Consider the following 20,493-nt stretch of genomic DNA (forward strand, 5'->3'; position numbering starts at 1 on the left):
TATAGAAAGAGAACATTTTTCCTTGATGATTCAGATGGAAGAGTCACTGCTTCTTCCATCTTTTTTATTGGGGTTGGGGAGAGGGATTGTTCCTTTTAGTTTTGCTACCTAACTTATCAGTAACAGTAAACTGTTCGACAGTATTTATTTTCCCTCTTCTCTCACTTTCCTTTCTTATTTTTGCCTTCTCTAAAGGATTGTTCAGCTCCAAGGTTTGAGTTGGGCCCCAAAGTTCTGTTTTATATACCGAATTGCATTGTAAATAATGACTAATCACTGGAAGAGATTATATCATTTAAAAAATTTTTCCCCAGATAATTAAAATAACTCTGTCAGAAAACTCCTAAGAAAATATTGCTGTTTTTTTATCACTATTAATCAAGAACATAAAATATTAAATATTTTCAATGTAAAGTAATTTCTTATATCCTTTGATATCCTCATTCTGGAATGGCTTTACCTAAGGCTCCTTTTTCCAAATATTAGTCATTTTTCAAGGCCTAGACCATATGCTGCCACTATCATTGGACCCTTACTAACCTAACCCCCCTCCCCCAAACACAGGAAAAATAATGTAGAACCGATTCTTCTTTGTATTTCCTGTAGTGTTTATCACAAGGTGTTGCACAATATTCCTCTTCAGTAATTTGAGATGAAGCTTATCATAGGGAATAGTGATAAACTGGTTATCAGGAACATCTGGGTTCAAACCTGGCCTCAAAGTTCTTCTAGTTATGTGACCCTAGAAAGTCACAACCTTTCTGATGCTCAATTTCCTGACCTATCGAATAAATATGTCAATAGCATTACACCTTCACAAGGTTGTTGAGGTATATAAAGTTCTGTGGACTTTAAAGCATTGTATAAATGTCAACTATTATTACTCTGAATGTCTGTAAGATGTTAGAGGAGCATAGGGCTGGAGCTCAAAGATTAATTTTGGATTTAATTAATTCTGAAATCCAGAAAAAAAATCCAGTTCTCTTTCTACAGAACCACAAAGCCATTCCATTGTCACAGGCAAGGGAGTCACTGAATTCAAAGTCAAAGTCAAAGTAAAGAATTCATCATAGTGAAGCATCTAAACTAAAGTATGAGTAAGCATGGGACCAAGGGAAGAGGCCTCTAAAGAAAATGTAATTGTTACCTTTTGATAAAAGAAACTGCCTCCTTCAGCATAATTAAGCCAGCTCTTTCTGCCTTCAAAGGTTGCTCTGTAATTTCCTGTTGTCTCATAAGAATGCAACTCCAATACAAAGAAGATGTAAAACTGGAGTACCAAGAGAAGGCCACAAAGAAGCCAAATAAAATCATGCAGATAATAAACAGCCAGGGTATGGAAACCCAATGAAAGAGTTTCCCCACGGTCAGTGTGAGCACAGCGATGATGAGTAGCTCCATGCAGAACCACAGTTTACTTGATATGGCTAATTCTGTATCACGGGAGGGATCTGGCCAACTAGCACTATTGAGTGTGTGTGGCATGCCGTAGAAATAGTCAAAGCCATAGTGGTTAGGATGATGGCAGTAGTCATATCGGTATTTACAGTTTAAACCTTGGTGCCATTTACCTGAAAGTAAAAATGGAAAAAAATTACCTTATACTGTATTAAATATATTCTTGGTGAATCTTCCTTTTCTTGCAGACAAAATAAGAAAGAAAAAAAAAAAGAAATCATCTAAAGCCACATGCTTAGGCATACGATAGGCATTGAACAAATGTCTATTGAAATGAATATAAGCAAAGTAATTTTTCTCCCTATAAGCTTTCCTTTAGCAGATTCATTTATTGTACAGTTTTGTTCTGGGTTTAGGTTTTTTGTTTGTTTCAAATTAGCAGAAAGGATACATTTTTGGTATGGTAGTGGAAAGAGAGATCAATAGAAGGCATATAAAGTATTTTACAACCCTTATGCAACCATGTTAATGTCAACTTTTTATTACCAATTATTTAAAATCCTTGGTGAATGACACAGGATCATAGGTTTTCGGTAGACTGTGGAAGCAGGGTTATTTTCATTTTTATACTTGTATACCCAGTACCTGTTACATATTAGATGCTTAACAAATGTTTGTTGATTTTAAATAAGAATCAAAACAGCACATATCCTAAAACATAATGGACGAATGAGTGACTAGAATGAGTATATTGTAGTATGTTGCCAATAAAATGGTCAAAAAGGTATATAAAGGCTATATTTGAAGAAAACCATAATTGGAAATAGAAGTGACCTTGTCAAAAGTTGCCTTATTTATATACTCAACTGGATTTGTTAACTCATCTATTTGGGAATGTCCTTCAATGATGCATATCACAATCTATCCATGCATGTCCATCTCATATGACTCCTGTCCATATTCTTCCAAACATTCCACCTAGAAAGTCCCTTCAACATATTGGAGGCCTTCTTTACTATATCCAGATATTGTCAAGGTACAAGTAGAATGCTCTACTATCTCCTCAATCTTTACATGTAATCAATTCATCTTTTCATCCTTTCACACCATTCCTTGATGCTGTTCTTTATTTCTATACTTCTTTGAAGTTCCTTATTGGTTATATATTGAAGCCCACTCACACCCACCATACACCTTTTAATCATTCTCTCTGTACTTCCATCTTTAGTTTTTTGGGGAGCACTCATTTTTTATATCTGATTGCCATATAACTGCACCTATAAAATGCTACTTATTGATTAGATGGTACTTTGGTTTTGTGTGAAACATGGAGTCAGTGAAAGAGCTTTACAACTCTATGAAAGCAATGTAGCCTGCTTTCCTACTGCTTTTCAGCACTGGAATCAGCTCATTGGCCATCTGTACTGTTTGTCCATGATATACATACTGCTGCACAGGATCAAGAGAGTGTCAATTCAAATATTTGTTGATCTATACAATAGGAATTCTTTACCTACTTGGTCTTTTCTATGTTGATGGAAAAGCCAAACTCCTTTGAGTGATTATAGGTTTCTTCCTGAAGCCTCTACAATATCCAGTGGCTTGATAAAATCAGTGCAATGTCATCTAAATACTAGAATATCTGGAGCATCTTAACTTACCTTTTGTTCTGGCTTAAATTCATTTGTATGAAAAGCAAAGAGGATCTTAGGAATCTAAGGAATTCTATTATAAAGGAATTTATAATAGGAGTGTCTATTATAAAGGTATAGTTGTCTGTCTAGTTCATAATTCAAAAGAAAATATTTAATCTTAGCCTGGAAGTACTCTGCCTGACTTTTGTAAATTGAATATGATAATATTCATAGCAAGAGAAAATTTTTAGTAACTTTCAATCACACTATTTATTCATGATACAGTTGTTCTAACATAAATTGCCCCATACATCCTTGTGAGGTGATTGGAGCAATTTTGTTATTCTCGTTTCAAATATTAGTATACAATGAGAGTTAGAGTTGGCTGGCCAAAATTATTCACCAAAGCAATAATGATTTTGCTACTCACACACATACATAATAAGAACAAGAATGATGGAAAATTGAGTAGAGAATACTCCATAGCTTATTTTGTTTTGTTTTGTTTTTGTTTGTTTTTGCAGGGCAATGAGTGTTAAGTGACTTGACTAAGGTCACACAGCTAGTAAGTGTCAAGTGTCTGAGGCTGGATTTGAACGCAGGTCCTCCTGAATCCAGGGCCAGTGAATTCAGGAAATGGTGTTTCCATTATCAGCATTCATTAACAGCTATCACAAGACCAATAAGGACCAGGGGAATAATATTCCTTATCAGTAGGGAGCAGGCCCCGTGAGGGCCATGTGATGACATTACCAGGAGAGTGAATTGTCCCTCATCATGTATCTCCTAGACATATAAGTTCCCTATGTGTATATTCCTCACTTATGATGCGTATGCACGTCACATATCACCGCATATGTTTTTGTTTGTGGGACAGAATGCCCTAGGTATATGGGAACATTCTCTATTATGCCATTTCTTTTTTTAAAATTTTAATTTTTTTCATTTTGAACTTAAGAAATAAAACAAGCATTTCGATAACAGTTGAATTTTTAAAAAAAAGATGATTGTGGGGCAGCTAGGTGGTGCAGTGGATAGAGTACCAGCCCTGGAGTCAGCAGTACCTGAGTTCAAATCCAGCCTCAGACACTTAATACTAACTAGCTGTGTGACCCTGGGCAAGTCACTTAACCCCAGTTGCCTCACTAAAAAAAAAAAAAAAAGATGCTTGCACACAAAACTGAATACCTATTATGTCCAACTTGCTACTCCTTTTAAATATATAATAAAGTTATCATGCAAATTATAGGTCAATTTCATTCATGAATATGGATATCAAAATAATCAAATAAAATATTGGCTAAAAGATTACAATATATTATAAAATTTATACATTATGCCATTTCTTACTATATCTTTATGCCTTTGTAGGGAAATAGTAAAGTCATCTGTCAGATTGGAGAAGTTCAATTATCACTGGGAATTGATGAGCTATTATTTTCAGTGGATGCAGGGCCACATAGTCACTTGAACTTAGGATCATTCTTAGGCCCTCATTCTGAGGGCCTCTCATGAGAGAATGGAGTAACAAAAAGATGAACAAAGGGACAGAGCATTTCAGCAAATTGTTTAAAAAAATACACAGAACATGGGAATGGAGCTTTAACTAGAATTAGGGGATAAGAATTCTAGTTCCTCCTCTGTTCTCTTGTCATATGACTCAAATATCTTCATTTCATACAGAATCACATAATGATAGACTGGAAAGAGACCTTAGAGACTGTGTACCCCACCCATCCTAATTTTACAAATGAAAAACCTTGAGCCCAGAGGGATGAAATGTCTTGCCAAATTCACACAAGTTAGGACTTGAACCCAGGTCTTTTGTTGTCCAAGTAGTTTTTATATCCTGCTCCTCAAAAATTGCTTTGTTAATCAAAGATAACTGAATTGCTCAAAGTTACTCAAGGTTAGCTTTGTTCTTTCTTTCTTTACCTTTAAACTGAAGGTCCTATTGTTTTATCTAGCTCACAGGGGGTGTGGGTGAATGTTAAATAAGAATAATAAGAATAAATAAGATATTGAAGGGGTATTTTAAGTGTTGTAGGAATACAATAGGTAAGTACTTGTTCCTATATTTATTCATCTACAAATAGATATTAGCGAGATGATAGACAAGAAACAAAATTATAGATATCTCACACATCTTTATGGCTGGAAAAGATGGGGGAAAGATGGTAAAGCAGGTCAGGGAGTAACAATCACAGCACAGCTGGGATGGCTTTCTTTTCTAAAAATCTGTGAATAATAGTGTGATGTAGTGAAAAGCCCAGTAAAATGGGAGTCAGGAAATCCTAATCTAAGGGTGATTTTGCACAAATGAGCTGGATAACCTTAGTCATTGAGTCCCTCTGAGCCTTAATTTCTTTACCTGTAAAATGAAGTCATTGGATGAACTGGTATCTAATGTCCCTTTCAGCTACAAATCCCTTAATCCCTTATATTTTCATAGAGGTAAAATATAATTGCACATGTATAATCTATATCTGATTATTTATGGCCTCAAAGCTTTAAATTTAAAAAAAGAAAGAAATTTTAAAAAACACTTTTCTCCTATGACAGTATGGGAGAGAGGGAATGGGAAGAGCTAGAGTACATTAAGTACTAATGTTGGTAAGATAGATTGTGTGTGTGTGTGTGGGGGGGGAGAAATGATCTTGTCCCAGTTCCTGATTCTCATGAGCAGGAATGTGGGGTAAAAGCCTTCATCAGGTGGGCAGCAGTGATTCAGAGACAGAACAAAGATGGGCATCGAATCCCTATGTCAATGAAACACACGTGGTATTGCAAGTGCAGTAGAAGACAGTGATCAGTCAGGTAGAGTTGATGGATTAAAAGGCTTTGAATAGGGGCAGCTACATGGCGCAGTGGATAAAGCACTGGCCCTGGATTCAGGAGTACCTGAGTTCAAATCCGGCCTCAGACACTTAACACTTACTATCTGTGTGACCCTGGGCAAGTCACTTAACCCCAATTGCCTCACCAAAAACATTTTTAAAAAAAGGCTTTGAATAATAGAGTTTTGATTATGGATTCAGATCAGCAAAGGGAAGGGCATTTTTAAGAGGGAACAATAGCAATGTCTGGAGCAAAGAGAAAGCCTCATAAAGATGTATTACTTTAACTTGAGCCAGCATTGAGGTTAATAGAGAGGCATATAGTGCCTATGAGCAGGTTACAGCTAGGAGTCACAAAAGAAAATGATAGTAAAAGACACTCTTAAAGAAATGGATAAGAGAAAGTGAAGACTTGATTTGAGCTTCTTCTTTTTTTTTTTTTAACAATGTAGAAATGTTTATTAATCACTTGTTACTTTCCAGGCATTGTGCTAAGCACTTGGGATTCCAGCAGTAGAGATACAAAGCTTTTTTTTCTTTTTGGTTGGGGCAATGAGGGTCAAGTGATTTGCCCAGGGTCACACAGCTAGTAAGTGTCAAGTGTCTGAGGCCAAATTTGAATTCAGGTCCTCCTGAATCCAGGGCTGGTGCTTTATCCACTGCACCACCTAGCTGCCCAGATACAAAGCTTCTTAAGGGAAGGGAGAATACATTTGCATTCCCTTGTTCCCCCAGTGCTTAACACAATGCCTGGCATAATGTAAGTGCTGAATAAATGCAGTTTGACTGGTTGTATACCAAAAGTGTGGGATAACCACTGTCAAACACATCAATCAATCAACCAATAATGAATTCCACTGCTATAGTCAGATGCCAGGACAAAAGGAAAAATGCTATCAGGACATTGGGCAAAGCCTCTGGATCAAACTGATGAAAGGGCAAGAATAATGGTTGCCCAGAATAGGAAATCATGAATGATTTAAGACTTGTCTAAGTGGAGGGAATACCTACAATGATGAAATCTCAGTTGTATGCAAGTATTTTCAGTATTTCTAATGTTAAACTAGAAGAACACAAAGAAACATTTTAATTATTTGCCAAGATTACACATTTGATTATACATTTCCAAACTCCTATCTAAGCGAATAGTTATTTTCAATTTCTCAATTTGTTAATGTCAACCAACACTTTTAAAATGAATGGTCTTCCCTGAAATGAACAGTCTGCCAGTAATAGTCTCATACTTCTCATAATTTGGGGGGAGAACTGGAGAGGGTAGGAAGAAAGAATGAGAAGGAAAAACAATTTTGAAAAAGTGATTTCCACATACCTATCAGTGCTGTGCTGTAACCATGCTTCTTCAGGGTGGCTGCAAATGTGGTTTCATTCCGAGGGAGCCCTCCATGGACCCCAAGAGAGCCGAAGACGCCATGGGAACGGACAACATCTCTAGAGACCATTCCTGAAATTAGAGTGAAAAAAAGCATGGTTAGCCCAGCCATGAGGCATGTGAGTTGGTTTTTTGGGGGTTTTTTTAGTGAGGCAATTGGGTTTAAGTGACTTGCCCAGGGTCACACAGCTAGTAAGTGTTAAGTGTCTGAGGCCGGATTTGAACTCAGGTACTCCTGACTCCAGGGCCGGTGCTCTATCCACTGTGCCACCTAGCCACCCCTGTCATGTGAGTTTTTATTTTTGTTCTTGTTTATATGTGTGTGCATACATACATACATATGTATATATACACATATATATGCACACACACATGCACATACACATTCATATATAAAAACAAGAACCAAAAATATGTACGTATATTTATATAAATACACATAATGTATGTATATATGTTTATATGCATATATTCATCTGTATATGTATATATACCTTCATCATTCAGAGGTCATCATCACATTTAGCATGTGCTGTACCTAAACACATTGTTTTGATTCACACTGGAACTGGAAGCAATCAATATTTCATTATGCATTTGGATGAGCCCTAAAACTTTCTTCTCACCCCCAGTTCCTGCTGCAGACTTTATTAGTTCTCAGCCTAAGGATGTTTTTGTTTTGTTTTGTTTTGTTTTGTTTTGTTTTGTTTTTTCCCCACCAGGATTTCCTCATCAGTGAACTCTCTCTACAAATGCAGATCAGTTAATCTTCTACAATTTACAGTCTTATAGAATTGTTTCCTGGAAATGAGGGGTTAATTGCCTGTGGTTACACAGCCAATACATTCAGTGGTGGGAACTTAACTAGGTCATATTGACTCAGAGATTGGCCCCTACATTGCCTATGTCTAACTGTCTCTATTAATAGGTGAAGGATATATGCTGTCCAAATCCTAACAGTCCTCACAGTATTAGTGACATTGGCTCTGCTTCTGCCAATAGAAACCCAGTTCCAAAGAGCTTTGGAAAATACTGCTCCTGGCTATCTTAGGTATTTTTCTACTTTCTATTTTTTTCTGTCTCTCTCTCTCCCATCTCACTTCCTCCCTCTTTTACTTCTTTTCTTCCTTTCTCTCTCCCCTTTCTCCCTCTCTTTCCTTCTTCTCTCCCTTCCTTCCTTTATTCCTTTTTTCATTCCTTTCTCCCTTATTTTCTCTTTCCTTCTTGAACTTTCTTCAAGTTACTCTTCCTTCCTTCCTTCCTTCCTTCCTTCCTTCCTTCCTTCCTTCCTTCCTTCCTTCCTTCCTTCCTTCCTTCCTTCCTTCCTTCCTCCTTTCCTTCCTCCCTCCCACCCTTCATTCATTCCTCCTTTTATTCTTTCTTCCCTCTTTCCTTCCTTCCTTTTTTTTCTCTCTTACTTCCCTAGGGAGAGTTTTAGAGGTTTCATGAGTGATCCGGCATTTGATTTCATCAGTACAGGGAAGCCTTCTTTAATAAAGATGGAAAATCAACAATTTGTCTATAACTTAGAGCATTGCCTCAGATGTCAAATGACTTTCCTATGGTCACAGAGTTAGGTGATGTCATAGAATCATGGATCTGGAATTGGAAGGGAACTCAGAGGTCATCTAGTTGAACTGCTGTTCAGCCCTCTCATTTTGAACATGATTAAATGAAGCCCAGAAAGGATAACCACCTTTCCTAAGGTCACACTGGTAGAAGTATCAGAGGCAATATTTATTTAATCTATTCATTCATCTATTCATTCATTCATCTATTCATTTATTTGTTTTTTATCTATTTATTTGTTTGTTTATTTTGTGGGGTGATGAGGGTTAAGTGACTTGCCCAAGGTCACACAGCTAGTACAGTGTCTGAGGCTGAATGTGAGCTTAGGTCCTCCTGAATCCAGGCCCAGTTCTTTATCCACTGTACCACCTAGCTGCCCCCCAGAGGCAATATTTGAATTTACATCCTCTGACTTCAGAGCTAGTATTTATTCCATAGATCAGAAGCAGGATTTTGCTGCTTTTTGACTCCAAAGCCATTTCTCTATCTGCTATACCATGACACTTTTCTCTTTTCCTCTCTGAAAAGGAAATCAGAACCTAACCCAAGAACCTAATGCTCACTGATTTGATTTTGCCTCTCAGGGGAGGGAGGCAGAAATAGTCATGGTTTCACCACATATCAAAGAAGTATAGCTCTCACACTTGGAAAAACATCAAAATCTTCTCCTGGAAAGCACACACACACACACACACACACACACACACGCATATGCACAAACACACATACACACAAGCATGCTATCACATTTTTGCATATTCCCCTAGACATTCATTCATTTAACAACATACTCTTTTGTTTGTGGAGTAGCTCCTGCATGCCCAAAATGATTTCAGAACCTTCACAAACAAATGATAGGATGTGGAGAAAAAAAGTATTATTTCCAAATAATTATCCCTTCTCCCCATATACATGTATGCTAAGACATCTGAAGTACTTGTAATGAAGTAGTACGCATCCAATGACATAAAGTAAACAAGAAAACCTCAAGATCCAAGAACATTTCTAAATTTAATGACAGTAACTTTCCAATGTTTGTTTACCTTAAGAAACTAAAATGTGGTTCTTTCAAAAATCTAATAAAACTGATAATCTGATTAAGAACAGAGCAAAAAATGAACAAAATAAAGAACTTCAAAAATATAAAAAAATTAGTAAAGCAGATAAAGATCTTATATAATCCAATCTCAGAAAAGGAAATAGATCTAGCTATAAAAAATCTGCTAAAGAAAAAACTTCTGTTCCTGATAAATTTTCTGCAGGAAAATTCTATCAAAATGTTAAAGAACAATTAGGAGCCATGCTTTATAAATTATTCTCAGAAATTGAGAAAGCACCCTACTAAAATATTTTTATAAGGCAAATACATTCTTAGTACTGAAACCAGGGAAAGATAAAACATTGAAAGAAAAAAAATATTGACCAATATAATTAATGAATAGTTACTAAAATTTTTAAAACAAAATCCTGTAAAACCGATAACAGAAAGTTATCAAAGAACTCATTCATTATGACCAAGTGAGATTTCTACTAGGGATTCAAAGATAGTTCAATGTCCTGCCTATTAATTTTTGTTAGCTGTCTCTGGTGCTTTGAGTGGGTTGAGTTTTGTGAATCCCTTGAATAACCTTGTTTCCTAGTTTTTCTGGTTTTAGGAATCAACTAAAATTCCATCTTCTGCAAGAGGCTTTCCTAGTTCCCCCTTAGTGTTTTTCCCCCTTGCTTAAGACAATGCTTGGCAAATAGTAAGATTTTATTAAATGCTTATTTAATAATTAATTGATACACTGTCCTGGAAAAAAAATCTTTGAAATAAAAATGTAAGTTTAATTCTTGGTTGTGTTGGTGCTGCTTTTGTGACCCTGAGTACAGCACTTATACATTGAGGGTCTTAGTTTTCTCGAAATCTAAAATTCTTTATCACACTTTGAGAATCTATGAAAAAATTGCCATTTTAGGGTAGCTAAGTGACACGGTGGTTAGAGCAATGGGCAACAAGTTAGGAACAGCTGAGTTCAAATCTGAGCTTCCAAGCTATATGATCCTGAGCAAGTCACTCAACCTCCATCTGCCTCAATTTCCTCAACTTTAAAATAGTGATAACAGTCCCTAGTTCCCACAGTTGTTGTTAGGGTCAAATGAGATAATATTTGTAAAATGCTTAGCATAATGTCTATCACATTGTAGATGCTATGGAAATGCTAGCTAGTATTGTATGTGAGCTCTTGTAAATGTATATAGCAATCTGTTATTTTGTTTTTAATTTAGTCAAAAGAATAAACAAGTTGCCAGCATGCAGATTTCTCTACTCCACCAAAGTTATCCATAGTGGGCAAAAAGATATGATAGACTGAAATTTTCCAATTGTATTTCTTTACTCATATCTTCACATTCATATCACAGTGAAATGAATTGGTCTACTCTTCCTAGGGACCACGTAATTAGTTATAAGAGTGGCATTCCAACTTTCAGATATTATTAAAAACAATATTGATAAGAAAAAATGCTATCATCAGAGAATTGTTTCTTTGAGAAATTATGCAATAGTATGTGAGTATATGTTTTATATCAAGAAATGATAGAGTTGATATAATGGAACTTTAAGAATTTTTAGAACTTTAAGATTGTTCCCATCAATATCAGTCCAAGTGATAACATCAGTTTATTGTGCTCATTCTTATACTCCCTTGGTGAATATGTTAAGCATGATCTGTGTATGAAGGAAAGAGAAGATATGAAAATGTATTCAGAGGGGCAACTAGAATAGTTTCTTTGGTTCTGCCTTTGTCAACCTGGCCCTCACCATGGAATATGCTGATAGCACTCTGAAGTGCCAATGTTATAACTCCTAGGCTAGAACTCAAGATAAGATCTGTTTTGCAAATGATTTTTTTTTGTTTTTTTGTTTTTTTTGGTTTGTTTTGGGGCAATAAGGGTTAAGTGACTTGCCTAGGGTCACACAGCTAGTAAGTGTCAAGTGTCTGAGGCCGACTTTGAAATCAGGTCCTCCTGAATCCAAGGCTGGTGCTTTATCCACTGTGCCACATAGCTGCCTCTCAAATGATTCTTTGTTAGAGACCCTTTTTTAAAGACAGGATCTTCTTTCCCCAAGGGGATTGCTTCCTTAACTCTAAGAGAAATCCCAATTACAACTGTTTAAACTCAAGGAGCTATCTTATTACCCTTGACATGAAGAAATTCCTGGACTAGATGAGCTACACTGAGTACAACTGACCATTTAGGGTCATCTAGAGATTATTAACTTCTCTCTATGTTTATATATCTTTCAATCAAACTTATACAAGCAAATTAACCATAAACATGTTCTTTAGGTCAGACCATGGTAACTCTTACAGCTCAATAGCTCTGGCAAGATTCATGGCTGCCTGACAAGTATGGCCTTTTCTCTCCCCAATTAGGTTGTGAGTTTCTTGGACATAGTAATGCTTATGTCCTCATGCCATATAGTATAGTTGTGAGTCTTTGATAAACATTATTTACCTGGAAAAATCAAATTTAGGGGCCCTAAAAATCCAAACATAGCCAATCTCCTAATTTCTACAAACACCCTTGCCATATAGCCCTTCTGTGCATTGACACATAGCAAATCATAAATAACATCTAAAGCATAATCTATTATGTATTAATTTTATATAAAAATATGCTCTAAAAGGTTGCATAACAATTTAGTGGAACACGGAAAAATTCCTATCAGATCTATGAACAAGAGAAAATTATATGCCCAGACAAGAAATGGACCTGATCAAATAAGACAAAATAGATAATTTTGGTTACATATTTTTTTTTCAAAATTGCATAAACAAAATGAAACTATGAAACTATGATTAAGATTTAAAGGGGGCATAGGCAAGATGACAGAGAAAACATAGGAACTATCCTGAGCTTTCCCCACATTGCTCTAAAGACTTTTAAATTATGAATGACCTAAAACAAATTCTGGAGCATCAGAACCCACAAAAGGCCAAGGTGAAACAAATTTCCAGCCCAAGATAACTTAGAAGGTGAGCAGGAAAGGTGAGAGTGGAGCACAGTCCACTACAGACGATGCCAGCCCAGACCCCAACAAACCAGGAGTAGGCCTTGGGAGTGACTGAAATAGCAATGGCAATGACTGATTCCAGAGCTCTCAAACCATAGATGGAAGGAGAGTTTAACAACTGGTCAGAAAGAGGTTACAAGGGTCTCTTTGCTGGCACTGAGGGTAGAACTCTGTTACTTTTGATCTGGGCCATAGTCCTGGGTGGTAGACCCAGGGTGAGACAGAGTAGTAGCACACCAGAGGTTGTGGCCCCAAGGAAACCAGCACCCTGGTCACAGTTCCAGGGTAGAAAAGACTGCTAGTGATCACTCACAGAGCAGAGTAAAGGCCAGGAGAGTAGTAAATGCACCTCTTCTTAAATCATACCACCTTGGAAGAACTGAAAACTTACAAATTCCTAGAAGTATCTCTGAAAATATCTGCACAAAAGCCCTAAAGCTTGGGGGAGTATGCCCTCCACCTTGAAGAAGAGCCCCACATTATCAAAGAGTAAAAAATCAAGAAATACACTGGAAAAATGAGCAAACAACAGAAAAAAGAATCTGACTATAGAAAATTACTGTGGTGACAAGGAAGATCAAAACATGTAGTCAGAAGAAGAGAGCAAAGTCAAAACCCCTATATCCAAAGCCTCAAAGAAAAATAGGAATTGGTTTTAGGCTATGGAACTCCAAAAAATAATTCAAAAATCAAATAAGAGATGTGGAAGAAAAATTAGGAAGAGAAATGAGAGTGAGGCAAGAAAATCATGAAAAAAAGTGTCAACAGCTTGATAAAAGAGGCACAAAAAATACTGAAGAAAATATACCTTAAAAAACAGAATAGGCCAAGTGGTAAAAGTGGTACAAAAATCCAGTGAGGAAAAGAATGCCCTCAAAAGCAAAATTGGCCAAATGGAAAAAGATATACAAAAATTCTTTGAGGAGAAGGACTCCTTAAAACACAGAATTGGCCAAATGAAAAAAGAGGCCTAAACATTCAATGAAGAAAAGAACCCATTAAAAACAGAACTGGCCAAATAGAAAAGGAGGCACAAAATCTTACTGAAGATTTTAAGCAATAGCTTAAAAATTATAATTGGCCAAGTGGAAGCTAATGCCTCTTTGAGACATCAAGAAAAAACGACAACAAAAAAAAAATGAAAAAATAGAAGACAATGTGAAATATCTCATCAGAAAAACAACTGACCTGAAAATAGATTGAACTTCTGGAAAGCTGTGATCAAAAAATAACCTAGACATAATCTTTCAAGAAATCAAGGTAGTTTTACCCTGATATTCTAGAACCAGAGGGCAAGATAGAAATTGAAAGTATCCTCTGATCACAAAACCCCTGGAAGAGATCACAAAATGAAAATGCCCATGAATATTATAACCAATAACTGAACAAATAATTGAAAATTCATGAACTATGTTCAATTCAATGATCATACTTGATTCAAGAGCACCAATAATTTGTTATCCATCGTAGAGATGTGATAGATGTTGGGTGTAAAATGGGATTTTATATGTATTTATACACATAGACACATACATATATACATATATATGTTTATACATACATAAATCAAACCTTACACATATGTATACATATTTGTATACAACAATAGAGGGAATTTGTTTTCCTTGACTATACACATTTGTTAGAAGAAATGTTTTTCTTTTCTTTTTTTAAACAGGTTGGGATGAGGAAAAGATAAAAAATAATTTTCTGTGAATTAAAAAAATAGAGAGGTGTAGGTATACTACAGATGTGCAATTTTCATGCACTTTCAGATGATGTCTTAGTATTATTAGTTTTACTTGAATGTTTTAATTTGCTATAAGAAATTTCTCAAGAATGGGGAGTAATCTATGACAGTTTGTAATGAAAAAACATCTGACAGTTTGTAATGTTAAAACAAAATGTACCAATAAAACTTTTTAAATTATTTTCAGTGATCCAAAGAAAAGAGTGGATTTAAAATAATAGGGACTAGGTTTGAATTCTGTTTCTGTCATTTCACACTTATGTGAGTTTGAGGAAAAGTCACTGAACCACTTTGCACTTCAGTGTCCTCATTTGTTAAACTTAGGGAATTGGACTAGGTGACCTCCAAGATTACTTCCAGTTTTAAATCTGTGATACTATGGCCTAAGAAAGTATGACAATCATTTCTGGAGTTGTAGATACATAAACTAGATGATAAATATAGTGCCTTTGTTCCTATCAGTTTTAGAAGTTATTCATAGGAGTTAATGATAATAATGATAATAATAGTTAACACTTATATAGTCTTACTATGTGCCAAGCACTTTACAATTATGACCTCATTTGATCCTCACAACAATCCTGTCAGGGAGGTGCTATCATCATCTCCATTTTCTACATGAGAAAACTGAGAGGGAAAAAAGTGACTTGACCATGGTCACACAACTAGTAAGTATCTAAGAGTGAGTTTGAACGTGTCTTTCTGAATCTAAGCTCAGTGCTTGATTCCTTGCACCATCTAGCCGTCCCCCACTAGAAGGAATATTAGAACTGACCTGGTCTAATTCACTCCTTTTACAGGTGAAATCACTGAGGCTCAAGGAGACTAAATATGTGTCAGAAGCAGGATTTGAACAGAAATCCTTTAATGCCAGAGCTAGCAGTACTCTTTCAACTACTTCATAGGTGTCAAAAACCCTCACCAGTTGGCCACATACAATGCTTCTGAGTGTGGTTCAAATCAGATAAAAATATAATTGGGAAATATGTAACTAAATGAGTTAAACATCTGACAAAACATAAACATCACATTTCAAAACTAAGCTAATATGTGCCATATAGAGATCTTTATCTAGTAGTTGGAAGCCCCCATTTCTCTTTGAGTTTGACAGCACCACACTATTAAGATTTATGCTACTTTCTGATATCAATGGAGCAAAAGTCTACAAGCAATTAATGGCATAATATTTTAAAGATCTTCAAACCTGTTCGGACTGGGTATCTGCCTGTGAGGAAAGCTGATCTGCTGGGGGTACACAATGCCTCTGAAGAAATATGCTGAGTGAGTTTTATACCTTCTTTGCAGAGGCTGTCAATATTAGGAGTCCTAAAAAAGTAGAAGGGGAAAAAGCACATTTTAAACTAAAGTTATACCAGAATGTTCACTTAACGTTGCTTGAGTTCAAACTCACAGAACATTTAGACAATGTAGATTTTCCAATATCCCTTTCCCCTCCTATCAGCGTACTACATTAACTGGGAATACCTTAGAGACTGAAAACTAGGATCAAAGTATTGGAGGTTCCATTTTTATTGTGTTTTTTTTAAATTCTTATATGGCTACAGACATATTTAAGTGCATTTTCACCAATTAATAAAATAATACTTTATCAGAACTGAGAGGAAATATTGGTTACTCCAACATCTACCCCAAACATTAATCTCCTCTACTCGATCAACACAAGTGATTATATAGCATGTGTTCAAATACCACCAGTAATGGAGAATTCATTACTCTCCAAGGCAATGTATTCAATTTTTGGAGTCCTCTAATTGATGGGAATTACTTTTTGTTGATCTTACATCTCTCTCTATCTTCTATCTACTGATAGATATTCACCTTCTTGATTCAAATGAAATACAATAGATTCTTTCTTGAAATGACAGCCCTATAAATATCCTTATCTCCCTTTTATGTCTTCTCTCTTCCAGGTTAAATATCCCTCAATTGTTTCTGGATTCATTAAACTGACACTGGCAACACAGCATCACATTATTTGCAAATCCTTTATCAATGTAGATTTTAAAATGTGATACACCAGTCTTTAAAAAATCATCCTCTTCCCGTCCCCCCAAAAAACCCAAAATAAAACAACAATAACAACAACAACAACAACAACAATAACAACAGCAAATACTTTGGACTTTCCGATTAATGTTCATTTCATCTTTTTTTTAAAGTATTAGTTATTTTATTTCAAGATGGCAGACTAAGCAAAAATTAAAATTTAAGATACAATTTGAGATTTTCTGGTAGTGTTCTAAACTTCATTAAAGTTTTTCAATTACATCAAAATCCAGAGCAGTTAAGCTAAAAGATGACCTTTACCTTTCAATAAAATAACTGTAAACTTCCTATTTCCAAACCTCATACTTTTTTGGGGGGAGGGGGGAGGTGAGGCAATTGGGGTTAAATGACTTACCCAAGGTTATAAAGCTAGTAAGTGTTAAGTGTTTGAGGCCAGATTTGAACTCAGGTCCTCCTGACTCCAGGGTCGGTGCTCTATCCACTGCACCACCTAGCTGCCCCTAAAACCTTATACTTCTAATAAATGCTTAGACTCAGCTTTAGGAGGGCTGGTAATGCAATGTTGAGAGAAAGATTTTTATTGAGGGTCACAAAGAGTACAGCTTCTACATTGCTAGTAAAACCTGTTTTTCACTCTCTTAATTATGATGAAATAGTTTTACCAAATCCGACTGTGCTTGTGCTCATGCTTTCTTTACTGGCAACTTCAGATCTGTGATACATTTGGTTTTCTTTCCCTGCTGAGTAGAGATGCTCTCCACCACATGGTTCTCTACCCATGTGATCATGTGTTCTTGCTCCTTGCACCACCTCATATTCTGCTTTGTGATCTGATAGTCCAGGCCATTCTTCACCTCTGTGTACACCTTGTGCAGGCTCTCACCGTAGAAGACTTCTAGTGTCATGGCAATGTTGTTTCTCTGGACATCAAAAAGGTAGTGACACTTGGCAACCAGGGCTTGCTGGTGTTTTCCAGGTCAATTGCATCTTGAATACTTTTCATGGAAGCCTGTTTCAGCCCTTCTGCCTAAGCCATGTGGTCTTCTCTGAGTTTATCAGCAAAAGCTGCTACGGAGGCACCATATTTTTTTTAAGTATATAAATAAAGAGTTGCAATGTTGACATGACAACAAAAGTATCAGCAGTAATAACATGGATTTCTTTGGAGAGAAAATACAGGATAAGTCCTTTGCCTGATACATAAGGACCTGTAACTCCAGTTTTCAGATACACAAACTCAAAGAATTCCTCAGGAATCAACTTATGGCAAACTTTCCTTCTGTGTTTAGGAAGAGGCAAAGGTGCCAGATGGGGCGAAGCTGTGTGAAAAATTCTGGTTGCCTTTAGTACCCCTGGAGCCAGAGTGCCATGTTCTTCAGTGCTGGAGCCATGGCTCCAGCAGCGTGCCGGGCCAGCTGGGACAGCATGTTGCCTGAGGATCCGTTCAAGCAGTCTCTGTGTCCCTGTGATTCAGGCCTTTCATCTTTTTTTTTGGGGGGGGGGGCAATGAGGGTTAAGTGACTTGCCCAGTGTCACACATCTGGCAAGTGTCAAGTGTCTGAGGCCGAATTTGAACTCAGGTCCTCCTGAATCCAGGTCCAGTGCTTTATCCACTGTTTCACCTAGCTGCTCCACATGCTTTCATCTTTTAACTAATAGTGAATAATAGCTGGTGTTTATGGAGCATCTACAATGTGCTAGGCACTGTAATAGGCACTTTACAAATGTTGTATCATTTGATCCTCACAACAACCTGGCAAAATAGGTGCTATATTATTCACAATGGAGGAAATCAAGGCCATAAGAATGACTTGTTCAGGATCTTACAACTAGACAATGTCTGAGGCCAAGTTTGAACTTAATATCTTTCTGACTCCAGGCCCAGTGCTCTATTCACTGCATTGCAATTATTTCTGATCACTTGGCATGACCATTTTGGACAAATTAATATGTTCATTCAGTCAAAACAAAGTACATGTACATGTATCCACAGATTTTATCATAGCTTTTAGGCAACAAAACAAAATAAAAACTGACTAAGTCCGTACCTAATTGTATCATTGCCAAAACAACCTAGGTCACCAATCCCTAGATCATCTGCCATTATCAATAGCACATTGGGTCTGGAATCCGCTACAACCATTGATCCAGATATTTTCAACAACAGACCAACCAGGGACAGAATGATCAGGGAGTGCCTATGAAGAAAAAAAAATTATGTTTTAATGAATTAGGAATTTATCAAAATGACTTTTTGATTATAAAAATGAAGAAGTATATCTGATTCTGCTATGAGCCAAAGCATGAGTACCATCATTTCAGGCATTCAGTCCTGTCATTTCTATCCACTACTAAGGAAAAATTAATTTTAAACCAACTAATCCCAGAGGGCATTTGGGGGAAGGGTTGTGTTAAGAAACTAGCTGGTTTCATAACCATTTTGGTTTAAGAAGGATACAAAATACATAGCATAAATTTAATATAATCATAAACATAGATGTCCAGGGAAATTGTTGTGAGAACCTATGAATGATTCACAGGAGAAAATGATGGGAAAAATTAGAAAATAGAATACCAAAGCACCTTTGGTAGAATTAATCTTTAATGTCCTCAGTCTTTCCTTGCTCTGTCCCTTTGCAGTGTCCAGAGCTTCTCCCCCTATCCCACTTTCAGATAGCTAGTATCCATCTTCTTTTGCCCCCATCATCCACAAAAAGAATCCAGAAAGACTTTAGGAGTTTAATTTAAATTCTCTCTTTCAAGGCCAGTTGCATGTTAAGACTTGATTCTTATTGGGCAAAACACATATTTGCCTTTTATTAGAGACTATTATTGAGCTATTCTTGAGCAACTGGAGTGGGTAAGGTGGGGTATATTCTGGGCCAGGGGAAATCTATATAGTTCTCTTGAAAATCACTCTACCAAGTCGTCATTTTGTCAACCTAAGTCTAAGGTCAGCTCTGGTACTAAGAGAAGCCAATGAAATTGATCAACATAGACCTCAAATTCTATTACTCTTTTATTGCTCAAATTCAGGTCTTTTATCCCATTCTAATAATATCATTTCATATTCTATCATTTGTAAAGCCAGATGATATCTATAAGAGAAAAGCAGGAATAAGTATCAGGGAGTTTTATTCCTTGTATATCCTTTCAGAAGCAAATGGGGACAGAATCTCTGGTTATATCCAGGCTATCATTTACAACATAGTATTAATAAATGTATTCCCAGCTCATTTAAAGTAGGTTCATGCAATAGCAATATTTACATAATCTGTGACTCACTGAATCATTTCAGGCAACTGGAGCCAAAATAAAAGTTAATCTGAAAAGTGGAATGGTTCCCAGTCCACCAAGACTGCCAGACTGATAGGTGCAGACTAATAACCTGATCCTATTGTCAGGTTGCATGCATGCATAAAAAAGTAGATGGACAATAGCCCTGAGTTGTCACTCCTCAATTTGGCCTTTAAAAACAGTTGGTGTAATAATGCCTTTGCTTTGAGATCTTGACTTTATTCAGCATAAAGGATCTGGAGAGAAGAATGAGGAGAAGTAACTGTTTCAGTGTGACCTTCAGGATCTAAGAAAGGATGCAATTGCCAGCCTTTCTCCTAAAGACCAATGACTATAGAACCTTTGGGTGGGTACAATGAATAGAATAATGCCAGCATAGACTTGCTCAGGTTCACAAAGCAACTTTTATTTCTTCATCAGCTTCATTTACTCAGTTCATTTTCTACTGAATAGGTACCCAGAGCTTCCCATGCCAGGAATAACTGTTTATCAGAAGGAAGCATGCCCTTATATTGCACATGAAGCATAAA

The 20,493-nt window shown here is 36.4% G+C and overlaps 1 protein-coding gene and 1 pseudogene across 1 annotated transcript in view; both read right to left on the bottom strand.

The window, feature by feature from the left end:
- ARSF (arylsulfatase F) overlaps positions 1–20,493 on the bottom strand; it is a 64,345-nt gene that overhangs the window by 12,215 nt on the left and 31,637 nt on the right. Inside the window, exons 2-5 of the mRNA XM_043993441.1 lie at positions 18,715–18,864; positions 15,843–15,964; positions 7,200–7,331; positions 1,148–1,571 (exon numbers count right to left, since the gene is read on the bottom strand). Coding sequence (XP_043849376.1) covers positions 1,148–1,571; positions 7,200–7,331; positions 15,843–15,964; positions 18,715–18,864 — 828 coding nt within the window. The remainder of the gene's footprint in view (positions 1–1,147; positions 1,572–7,199; positions 7,332–15,842; positions 15,965–18,714; positions 18,865–20,493) is intronic.
- Positions 17,305–18,093, bottom strand: LOC122746018 (annotated as a pseudogene).

The sequence above is a fragment of the Dromiciops gliroides genome, chromosome 3, assembly GCF_019393635.1.
Source record: "Dromiciops gliroides isolate mDroGli1 chromosome 3, mDroGli1.pri, whole genome shotgun sequence".
Classification (NCBI taxonomy): domain Eukaryota; kingdom Metazoa; phylum Chordata; class Mammalia; order Microbiotheria; family Microbiotheriidae; genus Dromiciops; species Dromiciops gliroides.